At 43.0% G+C, this 22,167-nt stretch overlaps 1 protein-coding gene across 1 annotated transcript in view; it reads left to right on the top strand.

The window, feature by feature from the left end:
- The first annotated feature begins 616 nt into the window (after positions 1–616).
- Positions 617–22,167, top strand: part of STK3 (serine/threonine kinase 3) — a 141,047-nt gene continuing 119,496 nt past the window's right edge. The window contains exons 1-4 of the mRNA XM_040548595.1: positions 617–778; positions 7,829–7,909; positions 8,350–8,478; positions 12,133–12,247. Coding sequence (XP_040404529.1) covers positions 756–778; positions 7,829–7,909; positions 8,350–8,478; positions 12,133–12,247 — 348 coding nt within the window. The 5' untranslated portion in view covers positions 617–755. The remainder of the gene's footprint in view (positions 779–7,828; positions 7,910–8,349; positions 8,479–12,132; positions 12,248–22,167) is intronic.

Here is a 22,167-nt window from a genome sequence, read left to right as displayed (position 1 = left end):
CCCACGGCAGTCAGCAGCCTTAAAAAACTGCTGTTTGAGTAATTATGTGCCAGCTTCCTATGGCTTTGCAGGGTAATTGTGTGCTTTGGCACTAGAAAAAGCCAGGCGCCGACTGCCAGCGCTTTCTACCTCAGAGCGGTGCTGTGCCACCCAAGCCACCTTAGGAAAGCAGCTCCGTGATTAATACAGCCATGATTAATTAACATAGACATGATTAATTAACGTAGCCTCCCCCTGCTCTGGAGCCATTTGCTCACTGCGGAAAAGCCAGTGTGCTTTTTTTTGGGGGGGGGGGGGGGGCGGGGGGGGGCTGGAGGCCGCCTGAGGCGGCCGGGCCTGGCCCGTTGGCAGGACTACAACTCCCGGCATGCCCCGCGGGGCACAGCCTCACGGAGCACGCCGGGAGCGAAGCGCCGCGGGCCGACCTCCATTTTCTCCCCCCCTACCGGCCTCCCGCTCTTCCCGTGGCGCGCCGGGCGGGGTCTCCCTTGAGCGACTTCCCCTCTGACCAACCAGCTCTCGCCGTGCCGCGGCTTCCAACCAACGAGCGCGCGCGTCCCCGCCCCCCGAGGAGGTAGCGGTAGTGGCGGCAGCCGGCAGCGGCCGCGGCCGGGGGAGGGCGCGAGCTGCGCTTAAAGGGCCCGCGGCGCGCACTCCGCGGTCCGAGGCGCGGGGTCGGGGTCGGGCGGCCGCCGGCCGGGGGCTGCCCGGGGCGGCTCCGCACGGTGGCGGCGGGGCCGGGGGGCGGCGGCGGCATGGAGCAGGCAGCGCCCAAGAGGTAACGGCCGGGGCCCCTTCCCCTCCCGGAAGCGAGCGTAGGCCTTTTGGGGCCGGGGCTGGGGGGGAGGGTAGCGGGCGTGTTTTTATTTTAATTTTTAATTTTTAATTTTTTTTTGGCCCGGAGCTGTGCGCTCTGTGGGTGGCGGGGTCGGGGTGCCTGCGGGCTGGGGCTGCCCTCCCGCACCGGGGAGAGGCCAGAGTCGAGCTCCGTGCCCGCAGCACCCCGCTTTCCCCGGGTATTTACACGCCTGGTCATCTTAATCCCTCTTATTTTTATTTATTTAGCCTCCAGCCTTTGCCTTTTGTCTCTGTGTAATGTTGTGAAACCTGCTTTAAACGTGACGGTCATCGCAGTGCACAAAACTATTTTGCAAATGGGCGTACTTAAAGTGGAGCAGTACTTGCTGGGATTCATTTATCCTATATGGGAAGTGCTTAAAGTGGAGCAGTACTCGCTGGGATTCACTTATCCTATACGGGAAGTGGCCGTGTGCTATACAGATTGCAGTTACACAGCTCTCATGTACCCACCGTGTTGGAGCTGCAAGTGCTTTACTCCCACTTCCTGTTAACATAACGAAAAATATAGGAACTGCCCGATGTAAACTTGGCCCAGAAGATAACAAATCATTTTTTTCCTTTAAGCACCGTTGTTTGTGTTCAGAGCCCTTAGAATTCCTTAAAGCGGCTTCCTGTGGGATGACAGGACTTGGGGAAAGTGCAGCTGTGAACTTGTATTGGTCTTTCTCCAATAGTAAGTCCAGTGACAGTATCTACTACTGAAAAGTTTAATGAGGAACTGATTAGGAGTTATTATGCAGAGTTCCTTTACGTGCTCCCAAAGCCCAAGCTGAAGGTTGGCTGGCTGCTGCAGAGGCTGCACCAAATTCAGTGTCAGTTTTTACTTTCTCCAAACTGAACGTGTGAGAAGAAGCACCCAGTACGGGCTTAGTTTGATTCGAGGGTTGGTGGTGAGCTTTGTAGTGTTTGACTCTGCTTTGGGATGAAACCCCTCATCCTGGGTTTGACCCAACACATTTGGGTGGATGGGTAGTACAGAAATTAACAGGAGAATCTTTAATACAGCGTAGAGGCGGCGAGGTGGGATTCTGATGACTGAATTCATTTCTGAAGTGGTACTGGCATGGTTGACAAGATTTCCCACAAACGTGTTTTCTGCAATCTCTTTTATTTTTGGGGGGGTGCAGGGGCGCTTAGTTATGAGACTTAGAAGTGTAGGCATCAGCCACTTTTCTGTTTTAAGCTTATATGACTTTAGGGTATGAGGTGGGGGGAGAAAGGAGAGGCCCGCAGTGTGGTTCCAAACTGGCAGTACTACGTGTCTCGAATAGAAGGAATGGGAGAGGCAGCAGTAAGCATTTAGGAGAAATGGGAGTGTGTGAGAAGTAATCAGTATTACAGGCACTGGTGCAAAGCTTGGGCTCTGGTGATACCAAAGGGCTGAAAATAAAACTTGAAGCTAGCATATCCTACAGTGTTGTGTGTGTGTGTTTTGTCTGCTTGTTTCTTTTTTGTTTTTGTTTTGAAGATCTAGGCATTGCTCTAATGTTATTACCTAGCTGTAAGTCTGGCTAGCCCGGTAGATGTTGGGGAGCTGTCTAAATCTGTAGTTTGAGTCAGGAGGAACTACAAAGCTGATGAAGGATCTCTTAAATTCGGGCAAGTTCTTATACTTTTCATGTATTTTGATGTTTTATTTCTGGAAACTTAAATGTCATGAGACTGTAGTGGGTTTGTTTTTTTAGTGCGAGGGGAGGCTCTTTTTTGTTTTATGAGATGTTAAAGTTTGTGGTCTGTGCATGTATATCCTCTTGATCTGTTTGTTTTTACAGTTTGCTTGCTGTTCCCAACAGTTCTTGTTCTGCTAGGCCACCCCCGTCTGTGAGGGTAGGCGTACAGGTTTCTTTTGTTCTCTTATTTTGTGGGCCGAGTTTTCGATGCGTGCCTGGGAAGCAGTGGTGACTTGGGATGGATAAATGTGTTTCCTGGTAGAAGAGATGTGATCAGGCTGCTTTACGTTGGTGCCCGCTGTCCACGGGAGCAGTTACTGCGTGGGTCCTGTTGCTGCAGTGGGCCTCACGTAAGACATTCATCCAGAGGTAGCAAGAATGGCACGTGAACACTGCAAAACTACAGAGACATCTTAAAATCTGTGTTTTCTTACAGGTGTAGGACTCTTATTTCCCAGTTCCATGTAAAGGAATGCACAAAAATTCTTCTGTGTAAAAGCTTACAAATCTTAAAACAGCCCTTCAGAGAGCAGCAGTGATGGTGTCCGAGTGACAGGCCAGGCGATTGCAGCTTTTAAAATGGGAATGGCATCAGAAGTTTTTAGTGTTTGTCTCTGTGCAACAGTAAGAAAAGACATCTGAGCAATTCTTTTCAGAATAATTGTTTACTTTTTAATAATTTAGAGTAGGTGTTCTGATTTCCTAGTCAACTTGTCACAGTGATTGACACAAAGCATTTTCTTGCATCTGAATTTCTGTTTCAGATGTGTTTTATTTATAGTTCCTCATTATATCAAGAGTGAATGTCATTTCTGTAGTCATTTACAAGTGATCGACAGTTGCAAAGTGTGCCTTTGAGTTGTTAGTGATTTGTCCCTGCTATTATGATTGCATTTCTGTTTAAATGAACCTGCTCACATATAAGGAAATAGATTGCATATAAGGGAAAATAACCAGAACTGCCTGAAAAATGCATGGTGGTTAATGTTCATGTGAATGGGTGTGTAGGTTCATATGGATGGCAACCCTCAAGTTCCTCCTGAAAAATGGTAAGACACAGGTGTAAGTTTGCTTGGGTCTTATTGGTAGAAAGCTAAATGGAAGTACACGATATAATAATGTGAACTCTCTTAAACTTGCATCTGTTTGTGTCAACTGCGTAAAGCAGTGTAAATGTCTCAAGGTTTTCACGTGCCACTTCTATTTCTGATGACTACAGTGACTTGTCTTGCTAGATTCTTTTAGTGCATCGTTATAATTGATTCCAGCCGTTCTTTTTAAATGTTTCAGTGTACCAATTCTTCTGCAAAATAAACCATGCATTCATGTTTCATGGAGTGGTCGCCGGTTTTCCATAACTCATGACAGTAATTGTTGGAGCTCTATTCCTTAGTCCTGCTTTATTTATTTATTTTTGTTAGCTTTCTTTTTTCTTAATACCTACCTCTGTAATGCATCCCAAATTTATTTTGTAAAATTTGTACATTATGATCATAGGACACTAAACTGATTCTTCTTTGTAGGTTGGAGGTGGGCAGGGGAATCTCATGCTCTTTTAGGTCCCAATTCAGATTTTTATGGTCTTTATGCTGGGATTGGTAGTCTTGGGTGCCTTTCACTGTTTCTAAAATTATTTTTTTCTGTTTATTTAGTTTTGTTGGCATACTTCAATGATGTGTAAGATTCCAGTCATACTAATAAGTATGGATGTTGTCTCCCATTGCCTGGATTTATGAAAGTGAACTTCTTTGTTAGGGTGTATTTTCCTTCTTTAAGGAATTGGGTCTTATGCAGCAAGTCAAACCTGCTTGGAACAAGACAATTGTCCCAGACACGTAGTTCAGTTGGTCCTCGTGCTTGCAGGAAGGCTTCTCCTGGACAGCTTGAAATTGCCCACAGTCACTACCTGATGCTTGGGGCAACCTTTCTGGAGCAAACAGAAACAGAATGACTTTCTCCTATATAGTTAACTTCTACGCTTCTTTAGACTTTCTCACAGTTACGTATATACATGGCAGTTGGATCCTGTGGCCAGAATTAAACTGTTTTAGAGTTGGCTGATAGCACTTATTTCTAATGTAGAGCACCTTCATGCTTAAGAAAAGGCAGTGATGCTTCTGAATGTTTGGCTTGGTGTCTTGTTTATTTGTGTACAGGAGGTGAGGCTGGCGGGATGGACAGGTGGTGGGGAATGGCTGCACACGTGCACTGATTCTGAAGTCTTAGATATGTTCCCCTGTGCCTACTTCCAGTTGCTTCTTTTTAAGAACAGTGATATTAACATTTGACGTTGATGGTAATATCCATGGTCCTTTCTTGTATTTTACGTAGTGCTTCGCAGCCGTTACAGCATCCATCTTCCTCCCTGCCCCTCACTAAGTTTTCAGAAGTGCTTTCGCTATTGCAACCCTTTCAGGCCATATCAAGTGCTGTTGTTTAATGACTTCTATTTCTAGAAGGTTAACAGAATCCCCAGCTTTAAGCAGCCTGAGCCATGAGGATCTTTCTGCAGCTTAAAGAACTGCAGTGCTAATAGTGTCATCTGAACTCCGGACCTAGTGTCTATACTTTTACTGTTTCTTTGTAAAGCAGCGTGGAGTACTTTGAGCAGTGTGTTTGATAAAGTTCCTGAGGCTGGCATATCTTTCTTCCCTGAAAGAGGTTTAATGCTTAGCTGTGCTAGTGCTCAGTGTTGGTCTCATGACGTGTTTGTCAGAGTTGAATAATGGGAAAATAATTTTAATGGCAGTATGCGTGTTTCTTTGTCTTCAGGCTGCCTCTTGAGTAGTCCAGGTCATTTCTTATTTGACAGGGATGCTTGGTTTTGTTCAGTTCATGGCTGGTCGTGGTTGCTTCCCTCGCTCTTCTCAAGCAGCCCCAACATCTTGGCATTAATGGTGCTGTTGAAACTCCTTTGGTATTAAGCATATTCCAAAGTTCTTAGCAAATTTGCTTCATGAAAGAGAAGATAAATCCAGAAGTGAGAACTCGAAGTACGTTTTGAAGAGACGTTAAGAACAGATTCCTGCCTCCCTTATTTTAGCAAGCATTGTTCTTTAGAGCAGGTGGAAGTGTCTCTTGTTATGCCTCGTGGGGAGAGCTCACTGGGTTTTCTTCCAGCTACTATCAAGTTCAGTTTCTGGACTGTGCTGCTGAGTATGTTTTTGTTATGCAGCTCTTCAGCTGAGTGACAGACTCAGCTAGTGGTCATGCTTTCTATTTTTTTGAGGCTCTACTGGCATTGCAAACATTCTGTGAACGCTGTCTGCTGGTGGCAAGCAGGGAGTGACTGCAGTAACTTTCCTTTTGTGACTGCTGCTTTTAAGGATGCAGGCAACCTGTTCAGAGAGGGGCAGAAAAAAAATGGAGCAAAAGAATCAAAATAAATGACTTGTTTCTTTAATACCTGCATGCAAAGTCTTCCTCCCTCCATTTATTGTTATTTACGACTTACTCATTCGGTAACAAAATCTGTACTTTCCTGCAAGACTTTTTTAAGTTCCATCTTTCTGCTTTCTAGTTTCTAACGAGCAGAGAGAGGGCAAAAAAGAAAGCAGATTGTTGTGTGTTCCTGTGTTTGATTTGTAGGCTGCTTGTGTGGACATTCTTTAGCTGCTCTCATCTGAGCTTTCAGCTGCTTTGTCTGTGTTCATGAGTTCTGATTTCCCTTTGCTCTAGAGATTTGTATTCTCCCTTAAACATACAGGTTTTCCAGGTTCCTGCCTGTTCAGTTTAGCCAACTGCATGGTCTTTGGAGCAGTTCATACACTTTGCATTACTGATCGTGGATGAATGTTACACTCAAATCACTGCTACGTCTGTCACATAGGTATTTGATATGTAAATGCACGTGTGTAAGCACTCCAGCGCTGCTTGCTTTCCTTGTTTAGCACCAGTCCGTGTGACCTGCCCACTTAGCCACTTTCTTTACATTTCTGTTGCTACTTAGATGGTTGGCAGTCGCAAGTCCCTTTTTGCTCAGGAATTGCTTTGTCAAGCACTTCACCTATTGATTTATTTATTCTTTTAGTTCTGTGTATCACAAAAATATATTTTAATATGAAGGAGTTTCTTTTCAGTGCTGCTGTTCTAATGTTAGATCTGTCAATCTCTTCTGTCTGTGCCTTCTTCCCTTCCCCTGTTTCGTATTCATTTCCAGGAAAGTGTCACAGGATAACGTATTTTCCATAAGGTCTCAATGATCTGCAGTGCTTCAAAGCCTTCCCCTCGTGCCCCGTTTTCTCCTCCTGCATATGGAATACATCGGCTCTATCTAACGCTACAGCACCAGCTATTATTCTTCAGCTCGTCTCCTCCTTTAATAGTACCCTTGGCTACCACATAGAGTTAAACTTGTGATTTCAGTCCTGTAGCAGAATTCCCTGTAACTGTCAGGGTGAGGGATTTACACATTGCAGCCACACGGCCTCGCAGCACCATGTGGGTGGTTATATTTTTCCCGCTCTGTGTTCGGAGTCAGCTTCATCAAAAGCTTGCAGCCAGGTTGCGTTCTCGGATCTGCGAGGCATCTGGGGAGAGACTAGGACTGGTTGTAAGGGACAGAGGGTAAGTAGTGAGAGTGAGTTGAAGATGCTGGGAGAAATAAGAGTGACACAGATTTGCAACCGCCAGAAAACTGGTGGAGAAAAAAAAAAATCACAGTGGTGTGTAATCAGATTTTGTTGCACCTGTCCCTGTGTATATTCCCCAAGATGCAGAAGGGACTGCACCAACAACTCTTAGAGTACTTATCTCTTGGTAATGTAGTGTTTTGATACCATTTGTGTGGCTGAGATGCCACGCTATGCTCCTAGAGTCATCCTGACGCTGGGTTCTGCCTTTTAACCTGATGTAATTCATTGCCTTACCCCAGCCCTTCAGATGGGTGAAGGACTGGTTTATACTTTCTCAGATAATGATGACGTAGGGTACTCTAGTCAGTAATGACCATGTGTTTGCATGATGCCTGCTTTTTGATGAAAGGTGTGCCTTAGTGTGTTCTCTGGCTGTTGCTGCTTTAGCAAAGGAAGTGGTTTAGACAGTGAATTTGTCCCACGCTGCTTTGAGTTGCAAATGCTAGTGAGAAAGTGATAATGACAAAAATTGGCATAACTTTCTCCAAGTTGTATGATGGTCGATAAAATTCTTACTGCGTTTTAATTAGACATCTTATTTTCATAGCAGTATGTTTTTCTTTATAGTCCTTTTCTTCTGTCTGTGTACTTGTATGAAAAAAAGTTTGAGTTCTGTGTCTCTCCCCTGCAAAAAATAAACAAGAAACTTTGTCTTTCTTCTAGCAAACTGAAAAAGCTCAGTGAAGATAGTTTAACTAAGCAGCCTGAAGAAGTCTTTGATGTTTTGGAGAAACTTGGTGAAGGGTAAGTGCAGCTATTTATGAGGGGATGGGATCAGAGGGAGGCAGTATATAAAGCATGTGTTGGAATATTAAGTTACAGAGAGAGTGACTGTAAGTATCCTAAGGAATGCTTCTCTAGGCAACTTTTAATAATAAAGCAAATGCATGCGTCAATAAACTTCCATGCTTCCCCAAATCTATTTATGTGTTTTTGACATCCCTCAATTATTGAGGTAGCAACGGTTTGCGTCTGCATGGAAATTAGATATGCTACATCTTGACAAAGATTCATTATTCAGAGTCACAACTTTGCTGAGGTCCTGATAGAACTGAAATTTTTGCAGCCTGACAAAAACCTCAAACTTCTACTTGAACATATGGCTTCTATGACTTTTTCTGCATGCTAGAAGTGAGAGGCAATTTATATTGTAAGAAGGATAACACTTTGATTCTCTCTTTTAGGTCTTATGGTAGCGTGTTTAAAGCAATACACAAAGAGTCTGGACAAGTTGTAGCAATTAAGCAGGTCCCTGTGGAGTCAGATCTTCAAGAAATAATTAAAGAAATCTCTATAATGCAACAATGCGACAGGTAGGTATAACAATTCTGCTTCGTTTCTAAGACTTTTGTGAAAATGTACTTGTACTTGTAATGTTTTGGTAATATAGCTGAAATATAGGCAGCTGCAAACTTTCATATGGAAATTTAAAGCAGTTTGTGTTGGACGATCTACATAAAGGAACCACTTTGAGGACCGACTCCTATCCTTACCTTGGATTGAAGGAAGTACCAACAGTGTACATCACAGAAACTGTTGAAAGAATAAGTACTTGCATCTGCTTACAATTCCCCGTGCTTGCTTCGCTGTTCTTGCATTAGCAAGCCCAAAAGGTTAATATTTCCTGTCTATGCTCTTAGGCAATGTGAATTCTGAATTACCCATTTCAGAAGATCAATCAAAACGTTTGTAGCACAAGGTTAATGGCTAGCTGTTAACTTCCAAAACAGTATTCCATTGTTAGTCTTTTTCATGCAGGAACGTACCTTTTGAAAAGTGAGCAATCTTCAAGTAGTTCTGAAGGACTGTTACCTTACACTGGCTCATAAGTAATAAATCTTAGGATTTTTAATATTGTAGGAATGGAAGCCTGAAGAGAAAGTGTCTTCAAAGATGCAGAAATTATTTCTTGTTTCTTCCCTCTTTCTGAAGTAGGATTTTTTTTCCCCTAATTTTTTGGAATAATCTGACTGAGAGGTTATAAACCCAACCTTAAGATGAGTATTTAGTCTCATCAGTGGTACAAGAGTATTGTTTGCAACTCAAAGCCTAACTCAAGTTGGGAGAAACTTTGTTTAAAATATTGATTGCTGTAGTTATTATCTTGGTGAATTGTATTACAGCAAGAGGTCTGTTATTTCTCAGTTGTGTTTATGCTTTTGTGCTGTGGTGATGTTGAAGTTGTCTTTAAATGAAAAAATTGTCCTTGTTTGGCAGTAGCACATGAGAATGAGCTGTTCTTCAGACTTCTTTAGCACCTCTGCCTGCAAGCCCTGATCCAAGCACTTGGTATCTGTAGCCTATATACGTGCACAACCTTAATCCATTCCCTTCTGGTCTTGACTGCTTTGAACTGCAAGAAGTTTGTTAAATCTGTGGGCAGGGGAAATGGGAGGAAAAGGAAAGATTCACGTTTTTTCCCCACTTTCATGTGTAAAATGGTTATTTCGGGAGATATTAAGAGGGTTTGGGACCCTTGACTATTGTTTGAGGCACATCTTAATCCTTTTTGTCCCTGTGAGACTTCATCTGTTTGGTCAGTTGAAACTCTGTAACAGGCATGTACTAAAGAAGAAAGTGATCTTGTTTGTCTGCTTTATGATGGAACTACACAAGATTCCCAGAGTAGATCCTCAGCTTTTCCTGTACACTGAGAAGAGAAATTCAAATGTATTTACTTGGATTGTTCTCATTGCTGTGCTCCTAATTCCGTCTTCCAACTGCTTCATTTTTTTTTTCTCCTTATTTAAAGGAAGGTATTGAATAGGTTGAAAAATAGCACCTCGTGAGTTCTCTGAAGTAGCTGTCCTGTGGGGGTCAGTGGTAGGATAGCGGCTGTTAGGCTCTGCACAGGCTTGTGCCTTGTGAGCTGATTGGAAGCAGTGGTCATTAGTTTGAGATCAGTATTGAAATACAGTCTTAAAACAAGTGTCTGTGAAATACAGCATACACTGACCAAAAAAAAAAGTGGTGATACTTGATGATCTTTTCAAATTTTCACCTTTCTTTTTGTACTGTGTTTCTTGTGCTAGTTTCGTCCTTGTTCCTAGGTGAGTCTACTCATCTCTCACTCGTGTCCCCTGTCCTGCCCCTTTCTTCTCTGCTTTTCCTCTTTGTTCCCTGCTTCTCCTTGAGCAACATAGAGCATCTTATTAGTAGTAGGACATGTACTATTGTGTAATTCTTGAATTTTGGAATAAGGGTTTAGAATTACAGAACACAAACTCTTCCTACGCTGGACGAGATGCAGCTATTTTCTGTTTGAAAAGGAGGGTTGGGTTTCAGCTCTGCACCATGCGGTTGCTTCTGTGTCCTGTTCCTCAGTGCAGAGAGAGTGCTGCATAGCCCTGGTGGGGGGGAGGGACTGCGCACAAAAAGTCTTACGGCTTTCTTTTCACGTAGGATGATTCCACAGATGTTACAGAAAATCGCTGTTGTTGTAGCCTCTCAAGTAAAATGCCCAAATCCTAACGCTGTTTCTTTCTCCCCCATGCCTGCTTCTAGAACTAGCTACACTGATTGTGCTGTATCTATTCTAGGGGAAAAAATGCATATTCTAAGACAAGCAGTTAATATGGAAAAGACTGTCCCATGTAGCTAAACGGGACAAAGCCTTAAGTAAATGTGAGTGATGTTTTGAGATTGCATAGCACTTGATATCTTGCCTTGATTTGTATGAATACACAATTTCTGCTGGGAATACCAGCGTAGTGAAAGTCTGACAAGAGATGGTCACAAAAATCAGTGGGTTTTCTTTAGAAATAATAGTACTTTTCCTCACATCAGGAGTTTCACAGGGGCGAGATCAGCATGTAGTACTTGTGTTTTTAGAAATAACGAGCAGGAGGGAATGGGCCCACCTTGCCTCCTGTAAAGGCAAGTTCCTATAGTATTAACAGTTGCTCTTTAATGAAGTAGTTTGCTGTTGGTTTTGACCAATGTATACACAGAGAGCATTAAGTTGCAGGAGTCAAACAACTCTTTTTCTAATACTGGTTTTCTAATAACAAGTTGCTGTCAGACATGCCCATCCTAAAAAAATAATTCCATGATCCAAAGTGAAACTGTTTAGTTCTACCTGATGCCATGGGTGTTCTGACCAGAAACCACTGAGATCTCAGTATCTTATTTGCTGTCTTTGTAGGAGACTGATGGCATAACTGTAACCTCCTTTGCTTAAGTTCCTGGGAAAAATCCTTCAACTTTTTTTTTTTCCAATAAATATAGCATCTAATCACTTTTCTGGAGGACGATCCTTGTTACATCTTTACCACGTCTGTTTATGCCTTTCCTTTGCATGTGCCTCAGAGGCAGCATGCCTCATGTGACAAACTGGTGAGCATGAAATGAATGTGTTGTGTGAGGATATAGTACTGTCATAAACTTGAGACGCTTCAATATGAAAATGCTTTTGTGAATCCATAAGTCCTGTTCAAACCAGCACTAAATTCTGTTTCCATTAAGTATAGATCTGCACTTAGTAAGTTCATGCCTGAAAAAACACAAACATTTGGGAGTCTCCGTGTTTTTTTTTTTGCTCAGTACTAAGGGAAGAAAACAAGATGACTTTCTTTTTTTAAGACAGTAGTGAAAGAAGGAAAACATCCAGTAACTTTTTGAGAAGAGTTTAAAAAAAAAAAAAAAAAAGGCCTTAGAGAAAGGAGAAAACCAAGCTTTGTATCAGAAGACTAATGTTTGGGAAAACTGTGTCTCTATATGAAGATCACTGGAAGCTTGTGATATGTACAGTGTCTTTTATCATTTTCTTAATCAGCTGAACCTTACTGTTTCAGCAAAGCATTGGTTATGCTAACTACAGTTTTAAAATGTATTTGGTTAAATTTGCTCTTTGGTTGTGTTAATGTCTGTCAAACTGTTTATTTTTTTTTAACGCCACTTGTACTGATTTTCTCTCCCCCCCGCTTAAGAGTTCATCTATTTATTTAATTCTTTTTCTCCCCATCCAGTCCCTATGTTGTCAAGTATTACGGCAGCTATTTTAAGAACACTGATCTGTGGATTGTTATGGAATACTGTGGAGCTGGCTCTGTTTCGGACATAATTAGACTTCGTAACAAAACGGTGAGTTTTCTTCCAGAAATGTACATAGCATGTATTAAAATAAACCATGAATTAAGACTAGAAGCTGTCAGAGTTACAAGATGAGACCTTGGATGATGTGATGGGACTGACTTTTGCATTGGCTGTGCAGTTGCTCTGTATTGTTGTTAAGTATTTATCCATTCTTTGCTGGTGTAATCATGAGAAGTGGAACATGCATCTTGAAATGGAAAGTTCCTGTAAGTTTCTTAAAAATTACTACTTTGTGAAATGCAGAATTGTGTGGCTTCTTCCACCTGATGGCCTATTAGCAGGCCATTTAGTATATGCATGACTCGAAAGCAGGCACCGAGTTGTCTTGCTTCCACTCAGTAATTAAGGAGCGTGTAAAGTAATTGGTATTATTCAAGGGCTGAGAAGGGAAAGGGATGCCAATTAGGGAATGTGAGAGGGAACTGAAAGGGAGATTTGTAGGGAGGAGTTGCAGAGTGGTGATACTAGCAGTAAAGTAGGGGAAGATGCAAACCTGTAGGAAACAGGCTTTGTTATTTTCTTCACAGAAACTGCTTAAGTGAAGACTTTATTGTAGATATCCAACAATCTTTTGATCCTTTGAGGACACTGTCTCCAGTGGTGGCCTGTAATATAAGATAAACATTTGACTAACAAGTACTATGAGATGGTACTCCGCTTGCTAGCTTTCTATGCTTTGTCATGGTACTCTGAAATACTTGTACCACACGTGAGTGGGGAGAGGGAGGAAAAAGAGGCTTAAAAAAAAGGTAAGGGAAGGTGGGGTTAGACTTATTAAGAAGTAGAATGATATCCACTGTAGGGGGAACCCCTGTGGAAAAGGTCGCATGCCTCAGGGTGCTGTGATAAACTGATGACTGGAGAAAAGCCAAATGTGACATCAGATTGCATGGGTCAAGTTCCTGCATCCTTTGGAACTGATGTCCTTACAGTTTTATATTATACAAGGGTTAGGAGAATCGCAGAATGGCTGAGTTTGACAGGGACCTCTGGAGGTTATTTTGTCCAACTCCCCTGCTCAAGCAGGGCCCAGCTTTTGAATATCTCCAGGGCTGGAAATTCCATAGTCTCTCTGGGCAGCCTGTGCCAGTGCTTGGTCACCCGCACAGCACAGAAGTGCTCCTGGTGCTCAGGGGGAGCCTCCTGGGGGCCGGTTTGTGCCCAGGGCCTTCTGCCCAGGCACTGGGGCACCACTGAACGCAGCCTGGCTCTGTCCTCTCTGCACCCTCCCTTCAGGTATTTATACATGTTGATGACATCTCCTCTGAGCCTCTTCTTTAGGTTGAACAGTCCCAGCAGCCTTTCAGCCTTTATAGGAGAGATGCTTTGGTCCCTTGATCATCTTGCTGGCCACCTGCTGGACTCTTAAAAGTATGTCCAGGCCTCTCTTGTACTGGAGAGCCCAGAACTGGACACAGTGTTCCAGGTGTAGCCTCACCACTACTGAGCGGAGGGGAAGGATCACCTCCCTTTACCTGCTGGTGATACTTTGCAGCCAAGAACATCGTTAGAAGGCTTAGTAGCAAAGGCACATCACTGACTCATGGTCAACTTGGTGCCCACCAGGACCCCCGGGTCTATTTCTGCAGAGCTGCTTTCCAGCTGGGAGGCCCCCAGCCTGTGCTGGTGCCTGGGGTTGTTCCTGCCCAGGTGCAGGACTTTGCCCTTCTCCCTTTTGAATGTGATGAAGTTCATGTCAGCCCATTTCTCCAGCCTGCCCAGGTCCCTCTGGGTGGCAGCATGGCCTTCGGGTGTATCAGCCATTTCCTCCCAGCTTTGTGTCCTCTGCAAACTTGCTGACGGTGCTCTACCCCATCATCCAGATCATTAATGAAGATTAATTGCAGGAAGATTGATGTGATTAAATAGCATAAATTCTATTCTAAGAAATAAAATCAATAAGTAGATGGATACATGTAATGAGGGAAGAGTCAGCATACCTTCTGTAAAAGCAAGCCATGGTGTGCTTGGCTAGCAGAATTTTGTAAAGGAGTTATTGGGCATGTGAATAATGCTGGCTGGTGTGGATGTGCTTGGTATCGAAAGGGTTTTGGACAGACTTCCACACCAGAGGCTCTTCAATAAATACACCTGTAGTGGAGTAGATAGAAAGTTCTGTCACAGGTGGATAACTCTTTTAAAGATAGAAAGGAGGGAGCAGGGAAGCAGTCATTGTGGGAAATCAACGTGAGTCTATCCTCTTTAGGAAAGAGGGTAGAAATACTGATGAGATACTGTTTTTACTACTGGAAACACAATGAAAAACTTGAGAGGCTATGTGAAACTGAGTGTGTGTAACTGAGAGAGTAAGTTTAAGTAAATGTGAAGACATGTATGTGGTTTGCTGGTGGCAAAATCTCTTACACAGGTTCAAGAGCGCTTCAGCTTAATATTAAGAAGTAATTACATAAGTAAAGGAGTTGCCAAAGAGGAAAATAGTGTCAAGGACATCACAGAAAAGAATATTGACAGGAACGATCAGAAGTAAGGAATTCTTGCCAATAAGGATGTACTAAATATATTAGGATAGTTGTGTGGAACAGGGGTAACGGGGGGAGACAAAGTGGAAGGTTTAGAGAAGCATGAGTGGCATGAAGTCAGTAAGATGTGGTTTTGTGCCTTTTTTTTTTTTTTTTTAAGTTATCACTTGTATTAGATTGAAAGCAAAAGTATGTTTTCTACCCTTGTGGAAATTCTTTTCCATGTGTCCGCTGTATAGTTATAGAAGATCCTATAGATTTTAAGTTTGTTTTCAGAAGGAATTGAACCAGACCAAGAAAAAATAACTGCAGCTGAATGCAAATATTCAATATCTGGAGCAGGATATCCAATATTCTATAGATTGCTTATGAGAAGGTGAAGCAGAGAGCTATGACTGTTTACTTGGCGTTCTTACGTTCTTCCCTAGTTGCCTGCTATAGGCCGCTGATGAAGGTAGACTACCAGGCTACATAGAACTGTTATTCTCCCATTGAATAGGAGGTGTTGTGGTGCGTATAATAATTAAAAAAAAAAAAAAAAAAAAAGCCAAGCAAAATCCTCTTTGTTTCATTTTGTGTGCCTATGTCTCACAAATTTTGGAAGAGTTAGTCAGGGGCTTTGAATTTGTTTGAATTCTTTTGCTCTACCCCCCAAAATGTTTCATAATTTTAACATCTTCCTGCATCATATGACTCTGAGATTCTGCAAGTTGAATGTTACTGAGTACTTAATTTGTAGATACTGGTGAGGGTTGCCATTCAGTCTCCTTTGTTTTATTGTTAAATATGGAAACTATTCAGTGTTCTGTCTGCATGAGACAGTTCAGACTGACAATTGTTATTGTGTCTATGCACTGGATTTAAAACCCCAAAATGAGCTTGAATTTGCATATGTCTTTACAACCCGCTTGTATGGTAAGCTTGTGGAAAATATTCTTCGGTCATAAGAACAGACAATGTGATGTGGTTCCAAGTCTTCCCTGGCAAGCATGCGTGGTGGTGGTCTGCATCGGACACTGTATAAAGGAAGAACAAGAATTTGACTTTTGCAATTTGTATATTTTTTAAAAGTATCTATCCTTCTACAGATTAAACTTAAAAAATGAAAAAAGGTTGTTTCCTGTGGGGCCTAGTTAGTGAAACAGAAGTAATTGCTCTAATTTTCTTAAATTACCTTATTTTAAGAATGTGCTCTTTTGAAATTAGTCTTCTCTTTTCAATTCCATTTGTATTCCCTGGATATAATTCTAGGCTGTCTGAAAGAGCTCTGAATAGTTTAATAAAGCTCTGTACAGTTTAATTACTAGTCTACTAAAATTAACTGTTGATATTGAAACTCTACATGAAAGAGTTAACCTTAGTAACCTGAAGTTAGTGCACATTCCCTTAGTTGTTGCTATAATTTATAAAAATGAATTTTTTTAATGACTGAGAAACAACAGGAGAACTTGTGAAACACTGATCTGATTACCTGGACTACTCTGCAAAGGAAAGCTTGTGACTTAGTTGAATGAGGCTGGTTGAAGTATTTCAGCTTTCTATTGCTTACCTCTATTTATGTGGTTTTTTTTTTTAATGGAAAGTAGTGGTTTCACTGTACTTCTATTTTTTCACAAGTAGATAGAAGTGTCTTCACTTGGAAGTGAGGAGGGAATTGATTCTTACTCTGTCAGAATGTGTACTGAATAGCCCCAACACCAGGAGTTGTTGGTTGTTTAATTTTCTTGAGTTGTTGAATGAAGATTGTGGCTGGGCCAAAAAAGTTTTCCCATTTCTCCTTGTCTAAGGAAAAAGAAACTGAGGAAGAGAGATGAAATAAGAACCTGAAGTAAGGCCTTCCTTTTCTGTAGCTGTGTTTTCTCTACTTCAACAGTTCCGTTCTTTTACTAGAAAGTGAACAGTACTGTGCTTTGCTTTATGGGATAAAAAATGAGGAAAGCAGACTCCAAAGCTAAGCTCTGACTGGTGACTGATGGCCTGTTTGTATTCAGAGGTGTTCAACTTGACAGGAGCATCACCTCCTCTGAGAAGCCCAAGCCACTACTTCAAAAGTGAAGACAACCCCTAGAATTTGGCCTGTTTTTTAGTGTCAGGCAGATGAGCAGCGCTGGAGCAAGCTTATGATGCCTGCTAGCTCATCTGAGGTGTGGCATTTACCAGTCCAAGGCATCAGAGCTGTGTATCTCATTTTGTCTGCTTTTGTCTGTGGTTGACTTGGGCGATGCATTTATCTGATATGTCAGGCTGTGGGTTGTTGCCAAAAGGGCAGTTCCCCTGTTATGCTCCAACCTGGCTGCTGTGTTCGTGCCATTTCCATGTCTCAGATGTAGCGATTGGGTGGTTACGGGATGATCTTGGACAAGCTTGAAGGTCTGATGGGGGAACTTCTTCCTTTCTAGTCTGTGCCTTCACTCCTGTGAGCCAACTTGAGACTCGCTGTGGCAGCAAAGTGGCTAAATCTGATGCAAGAGAGGCATTAAAAACCAGTAATGGGGAAAGGGAGGGAAAGGAAGGAATGGGACTGTCTTCTCAGTGGCAGCTTGCAATGGGATGAGATAATTACAGTGTGAAGCAATACTTTGTCCTGCTTGCTGCTGTGAACATGCTGGGGTGGTGGTGGTGGGGAGGATATTGACACATCAGCAACCCTGCCTCTCTGCTGATAACTGGGGATGCCCTTGCTCATTCGTTGATCATAATTAATTGGGTCATCCTAATCCCATCTCTTTTGGAGACCAAATTGAGTTGGTTGTAGCATGCCTCTCTAGAGATGGGTAGAAAGGGGTTGATCCTAGATGTCTTGGTTACCCCATTCAGTGTTTAACCTTATAAACCAAGATAGTCTACAGTAGCTTCTGCAGTGTGGCACACAGCCTGTGAAGAGCTTGTGTAGCAAAATCCTATTTATGGCTCTGATCAAGTGGCTGTTACATAACTTCTGGGTGGCATTATCCTGATTTTAGAAATTATTCTTGCTTAGATCTTTAGAGTAGCATTTTAAGTTCCTTCAGAAATGGGTTGTTGTCTGAATCTCAAACTGATAGACCTTTCTTGTGACATTGCAATAAAACAGTATCAACCTGCTTGGAAACTTGTTCATAGCAGAAAATTAGTGTTCATCTCTTCGAAAACAAGTGTTTGTTACGTGTGTGCCAGAAGTGAGATGAATATTATATATTGGTTAATTGGTACAAAAGAAGAACAAGTTAGAGCTACTGTTATTCATCTGTTTCCAAAGTAACTATTCATATACTATATGTAAATATGACTGCAAAAAAGTATTCAGAAAATGAGAAATTTTGGAATGAAGACTGGTTGTGTAGCATCCTCTGGATGTTTTGAAGACGGTGACAAAGGAGGAGAACAGTGTGCCACTGATTTGAAACAAATAGTAATTTGGAAGGGACTTCTGGAAGTCATTGAATCCAATCTCTTGCTTCAAGGAAAGTAAACTTTGAAGTTTGATTAGAATGATCAGGACACTGTCTATCTGAGTTCTGAAAAATCTGTGAAGGTGGAGGTTCAACAGTTTCTCTCTCTCTCTCTGGATTTATTTCTTCTTGGATCTAACTGGAAGTTTCTTTGTGGCACCTTGTGACTGCTGCCTATTCTGCTTTTTCTTTATAATTCTGAGGAGTGTCTGCCTCTTCTGTGTGTGGGTTGTGTTGTAGTATGGTGTTTTGTTTTTCTTTTAAATCCTCACGTTAGGTAGTTAGAAATGGCATTGAAATATCCTCTTCAACTCTGGCGCTAGAGCGCGAGCACTTAGTGGTCCACTGCTAATCGTCCTCCAGTTTTTCAGTGTTTCTTTACAGTAGCCTGCAACCGGGCATGATGTTCCAGATCTGGCTTTATAAGTGCTGAATAAAGGGGAATATTTATGTCTTAACTTGCTGACTGCTTTCCTAGTGACGACTGATATATGGTGAGCCTTCACTGCTGCTTGGGTGTATTGCTGACTCATGTTCAGCTTGTCTTGGGATCTTCCCCACCCCAAACCTTTCCTGCAGTGATGCTACCTGCCCCATTGATTAGCAGCCCACACTGTTGCATGGTATGGGGTTCGTGTGTCCCAGGTGTAGGAATTTGGCCTTGGTTGAACTTCATGAGTTTGCTGCTAATCTACTTCCTCCAGCTTGTTGAGGTTCATCTGAGTGACAGCCCTGCCTTTTAGTGTAGTGATAACTTCTCCTGTTTTGTGTTGCCCACAAGCTTTATGTGAGGGTATGTCCTAGCTTGCTGTCCATGTTGTTGATGAGGATGTTGAAGTATTTACCCTATAACCAACCCCTAAGAAATAGCACTTATAGCTGGTTGTTAGTTACACTTTGAACCACCACTGTGCCCAGTAGTTGAACCAGTTGTTCATCCTCATCTGCTCCGAGTCCCCAGTTTGGCTGAAAAAAATATAGGAGAGATTTTCAACAGCCTTCCTAAAGTCAAAGTAAATGATATCCACGGTTCTCTTTTCATCCTTCTGAGAAGGTGACCAGGTTAATTTGGCGTGACATCTCTCAGGTAAATTTGTGCTGGTTGTTTCTAATCACCTTCTTACCCCTTCTGTGTGTAGAAAATAGCTTCTGCAAGGATTGGCTCCATAATATCCCCGGGAGTGAGGACAAACTGACCAGCCTGTAATTACTTGCATCATCCTTCTTGTGCTTTGTGAATATGGTGTTTTAAGGGATGTCCCCTAGTTGTTCCAACTTCTTAAAGATGACAAAAAGTAGCTTTAGGTTAGCACTAGCCAGTACCTCAGCACCTCTGAATGCATCTCATCTGTTCCCATGGGCTTGCGTTTGTCCAGTTTACTGCAGTAATTACAGGCTGCCAGGATGGCTGAGGCTGGCAGGGCCCTCTGGAGGCCACTCGTGCCCAAGCAGGGACACCCAGAGCAGGGTGCCCAGCACCATGTCCAGGCAGCTTCTGAAGGTCTCCAAGGAGGAGACCCCACAGCCTTTGGGCAGCCTGTGCCAGGGCTCCGTCACCTGCACAGCACAGAAGTGCTTCCTGACTCATTTCTTACTCATTCCAACATGCTGCTAGGCAGAGAGGACTGAGATCCAGAGGAAACCCTAATAAAGATGGAGACAAAAAAGATGGATAGTAACTTTTTTGCATCTTTGCTAACAGATTGACCACCTCATTTGGCAGAAGGCCAGAATTTGTCTTGATCTTTTTTGCTGCATATAGATCAACAGAAGCTGCTCTTGTTATCCTATATTGCTGTCCACTTTCAAACCCAGCCTAAGCATGGCCTTCCTAATGCAGCTCCTTATTACCCAGGCAGTGCTTCTTTATTTGTGTTTTGTAATCTGTTACTGCTGCTGTCTCTTATACACTGTGGTTTTTGTACTTCAGTTCAGTCAGAAGTTCACTGTTCAATCAAAATAACCTCCTGCTATACTTGCTCACTGTCTTGCCCATCAGGATGGACTGTTTTTGTTCTTTGAGGAGGTTGCCCTTGATGTTCAACCAGCTCTCCAAGGTTCCAGTACCCTTCAGGGCAACATGTGCTGGGATCCCACCTACTGATTTCTTTAGCAAGCCAAGGTTTGCTATCTAGAAATCTGGTTTTGCTACTTGCTTCTGTCACTTGCCTCTGTATCATAACGTTCACCATCTCATCATCACTGCCAAAGCTGCTGCAGATGCTGATGTGCCTGGTGAGTTATCCTTGCTTATGAGTAGCTGAGCCAGTGGAACACCTCCCGCTGTGGGCCTGTACAGCACCTCCTGTGACAATTACTACTGTCCGCTCCTGGAATTTTTTGTACTCTACTATGTTGCCCTACCAACAAGTATTGAGGTGGTTGAAATTCCCCCTCATCAGAACAATAGCCTGTAATTAGGGGTGCTTCTTCCAGGGCTGTGGATGGCTTCATCTTTGTCTCTTTGTGTGGTTTGTTGCAAATGGCACGATGACATTCACCTTTTGGGTTACCCTTCTGTTTTTTTTTGACTTGCAAGCTCTCGGGTCTCCCACAGCAGAGCTACATGCCTTTAAACTGTGTGTCTGTGTAGAGCTCAACCCTCCCCTGCCCAGTCCCGTTTATATTGCATGAGGTGCCTGTACCCATCTTTCACACCAAGCTGGTTGTGTGAGTTACCCCATCATGTCTCTAATTCCAGCAACACTTTGGCTCTGCAGCTGTGCACTAGGTTAGCAAGCTTTTTAGCAAAGATAACGTTGGCCTGTTTTGTGAGGTAGATCCTCTTTTTCCCCAGCAATTCTAATTCCTCTGAGGATCCTGTGGTGATAAAACCCTAGTGCTCTGCTGGTGTTACCAGGCATGCTGAAGGGTGGTGATCTGCAGATGTACCTGCTTCTGCTCAGGCCTTCCCCTGCTCTGGCAGGATCAAGAAAACCATCACACTGCCCCTTGTCCACTTCAAGCAGGTGACTTGAGGCTTCTCTTGATAGCATTGACAGGGTTGGTGGGGGCGAGCAGCAGAGGGTGGTGCTGTGAACAGGTGTGTAGTGTGTGAGCAAAGTGATCTGTTTGCAAGTATGTTTTATATCACTGTAAAGATCTTTTAAGCAGTGACAGCTCAAGTAAGTGATTCCTGCTTGAAAGACGTGTGGTGATACTCTTTTAAGAGGCCTCTGTCTAGGGCTTCCAGTGGGCTTCTTGACCCTAACTGCAGTGCTTTGTCAGAACATGACTTTGAAGAACCACACTAAATAGGTGCTGATTACAGCTGTGTGTAATCAGGACAAATGCACAACAAAATACATTAGGGAGGTGATCCTTCTCCTCTGCTCAGTCCTGGTGAGGCCTCATCTGGAGTACTGTGTCCAGTTTAGGGCCCCCAGTACAAGAGGGACATGGAGCTGCCGGAGTGAGTCCAGAGGAGGGCTATGAAGAAGATCAGGGGCCTGGAGCACCTGTCGTATGAGGACAGGCTGAGAGAGTTGGGCCTGTTGAGCTTGGAGAAGAGAAGACTGAAGGGAAATCTTATCAATGTGTACAAATATCTGAGGGGAGGGTGTCAAGAAGATAGGGCCAGACTATTTTCAGTGGTGCCTAGCAAAAGGACAAGAGGCAATGGGCACTAAGTGAAACACAGGGAATTCTGGCTGAATACGAGGAAACATTTCTTTACTGTGAGGGTGACAGAGCACTGGAACAGGTTGCCCAGAGAGGTTGTTGAGCCTCCTTCTCTGGAAATACTCAAAACCTGTCTGGATGCCACCCTGCGCAATGTGTTCTAGGTGGTCCTCCTTAGCAGGGGGTCGGACCAGATGATCTCCAGAGGTCCCTTCCTACCTCAACCATTCGGTGATTCTGTGTGACATTGTGATACTGAATCATAGTTAAAATCCATTTTCCCATGTTGTCTGTACTTTGTACAGTGCTGAAGAGGCTTTGTGCTGTTCTGCAATAGTTCCAAGTCTGTCATCAGTATCTCCTAAACTTGTTGAGT

This window comes from Cygnus olor, chromosome 2, assembly GCF_009769625.2.
Source record: "Cygnus olor isolate bCygOlo1 chromosome 2, bCygOlo1.pri.v2, whole genome shotgun sequence".
NCBI classification, from domain to species: domain Eukaryota; kingdom Metazoa; phylum Chordata; class Aves; order Anseriformes; family Anatidae; genus Cygnus; species Cygnus olor.
The sequence above is the reverse complement of the archived record's forward strand: the minus strand, read 5'-3'. Positions and strand labels throughout refer to the sequence as shown.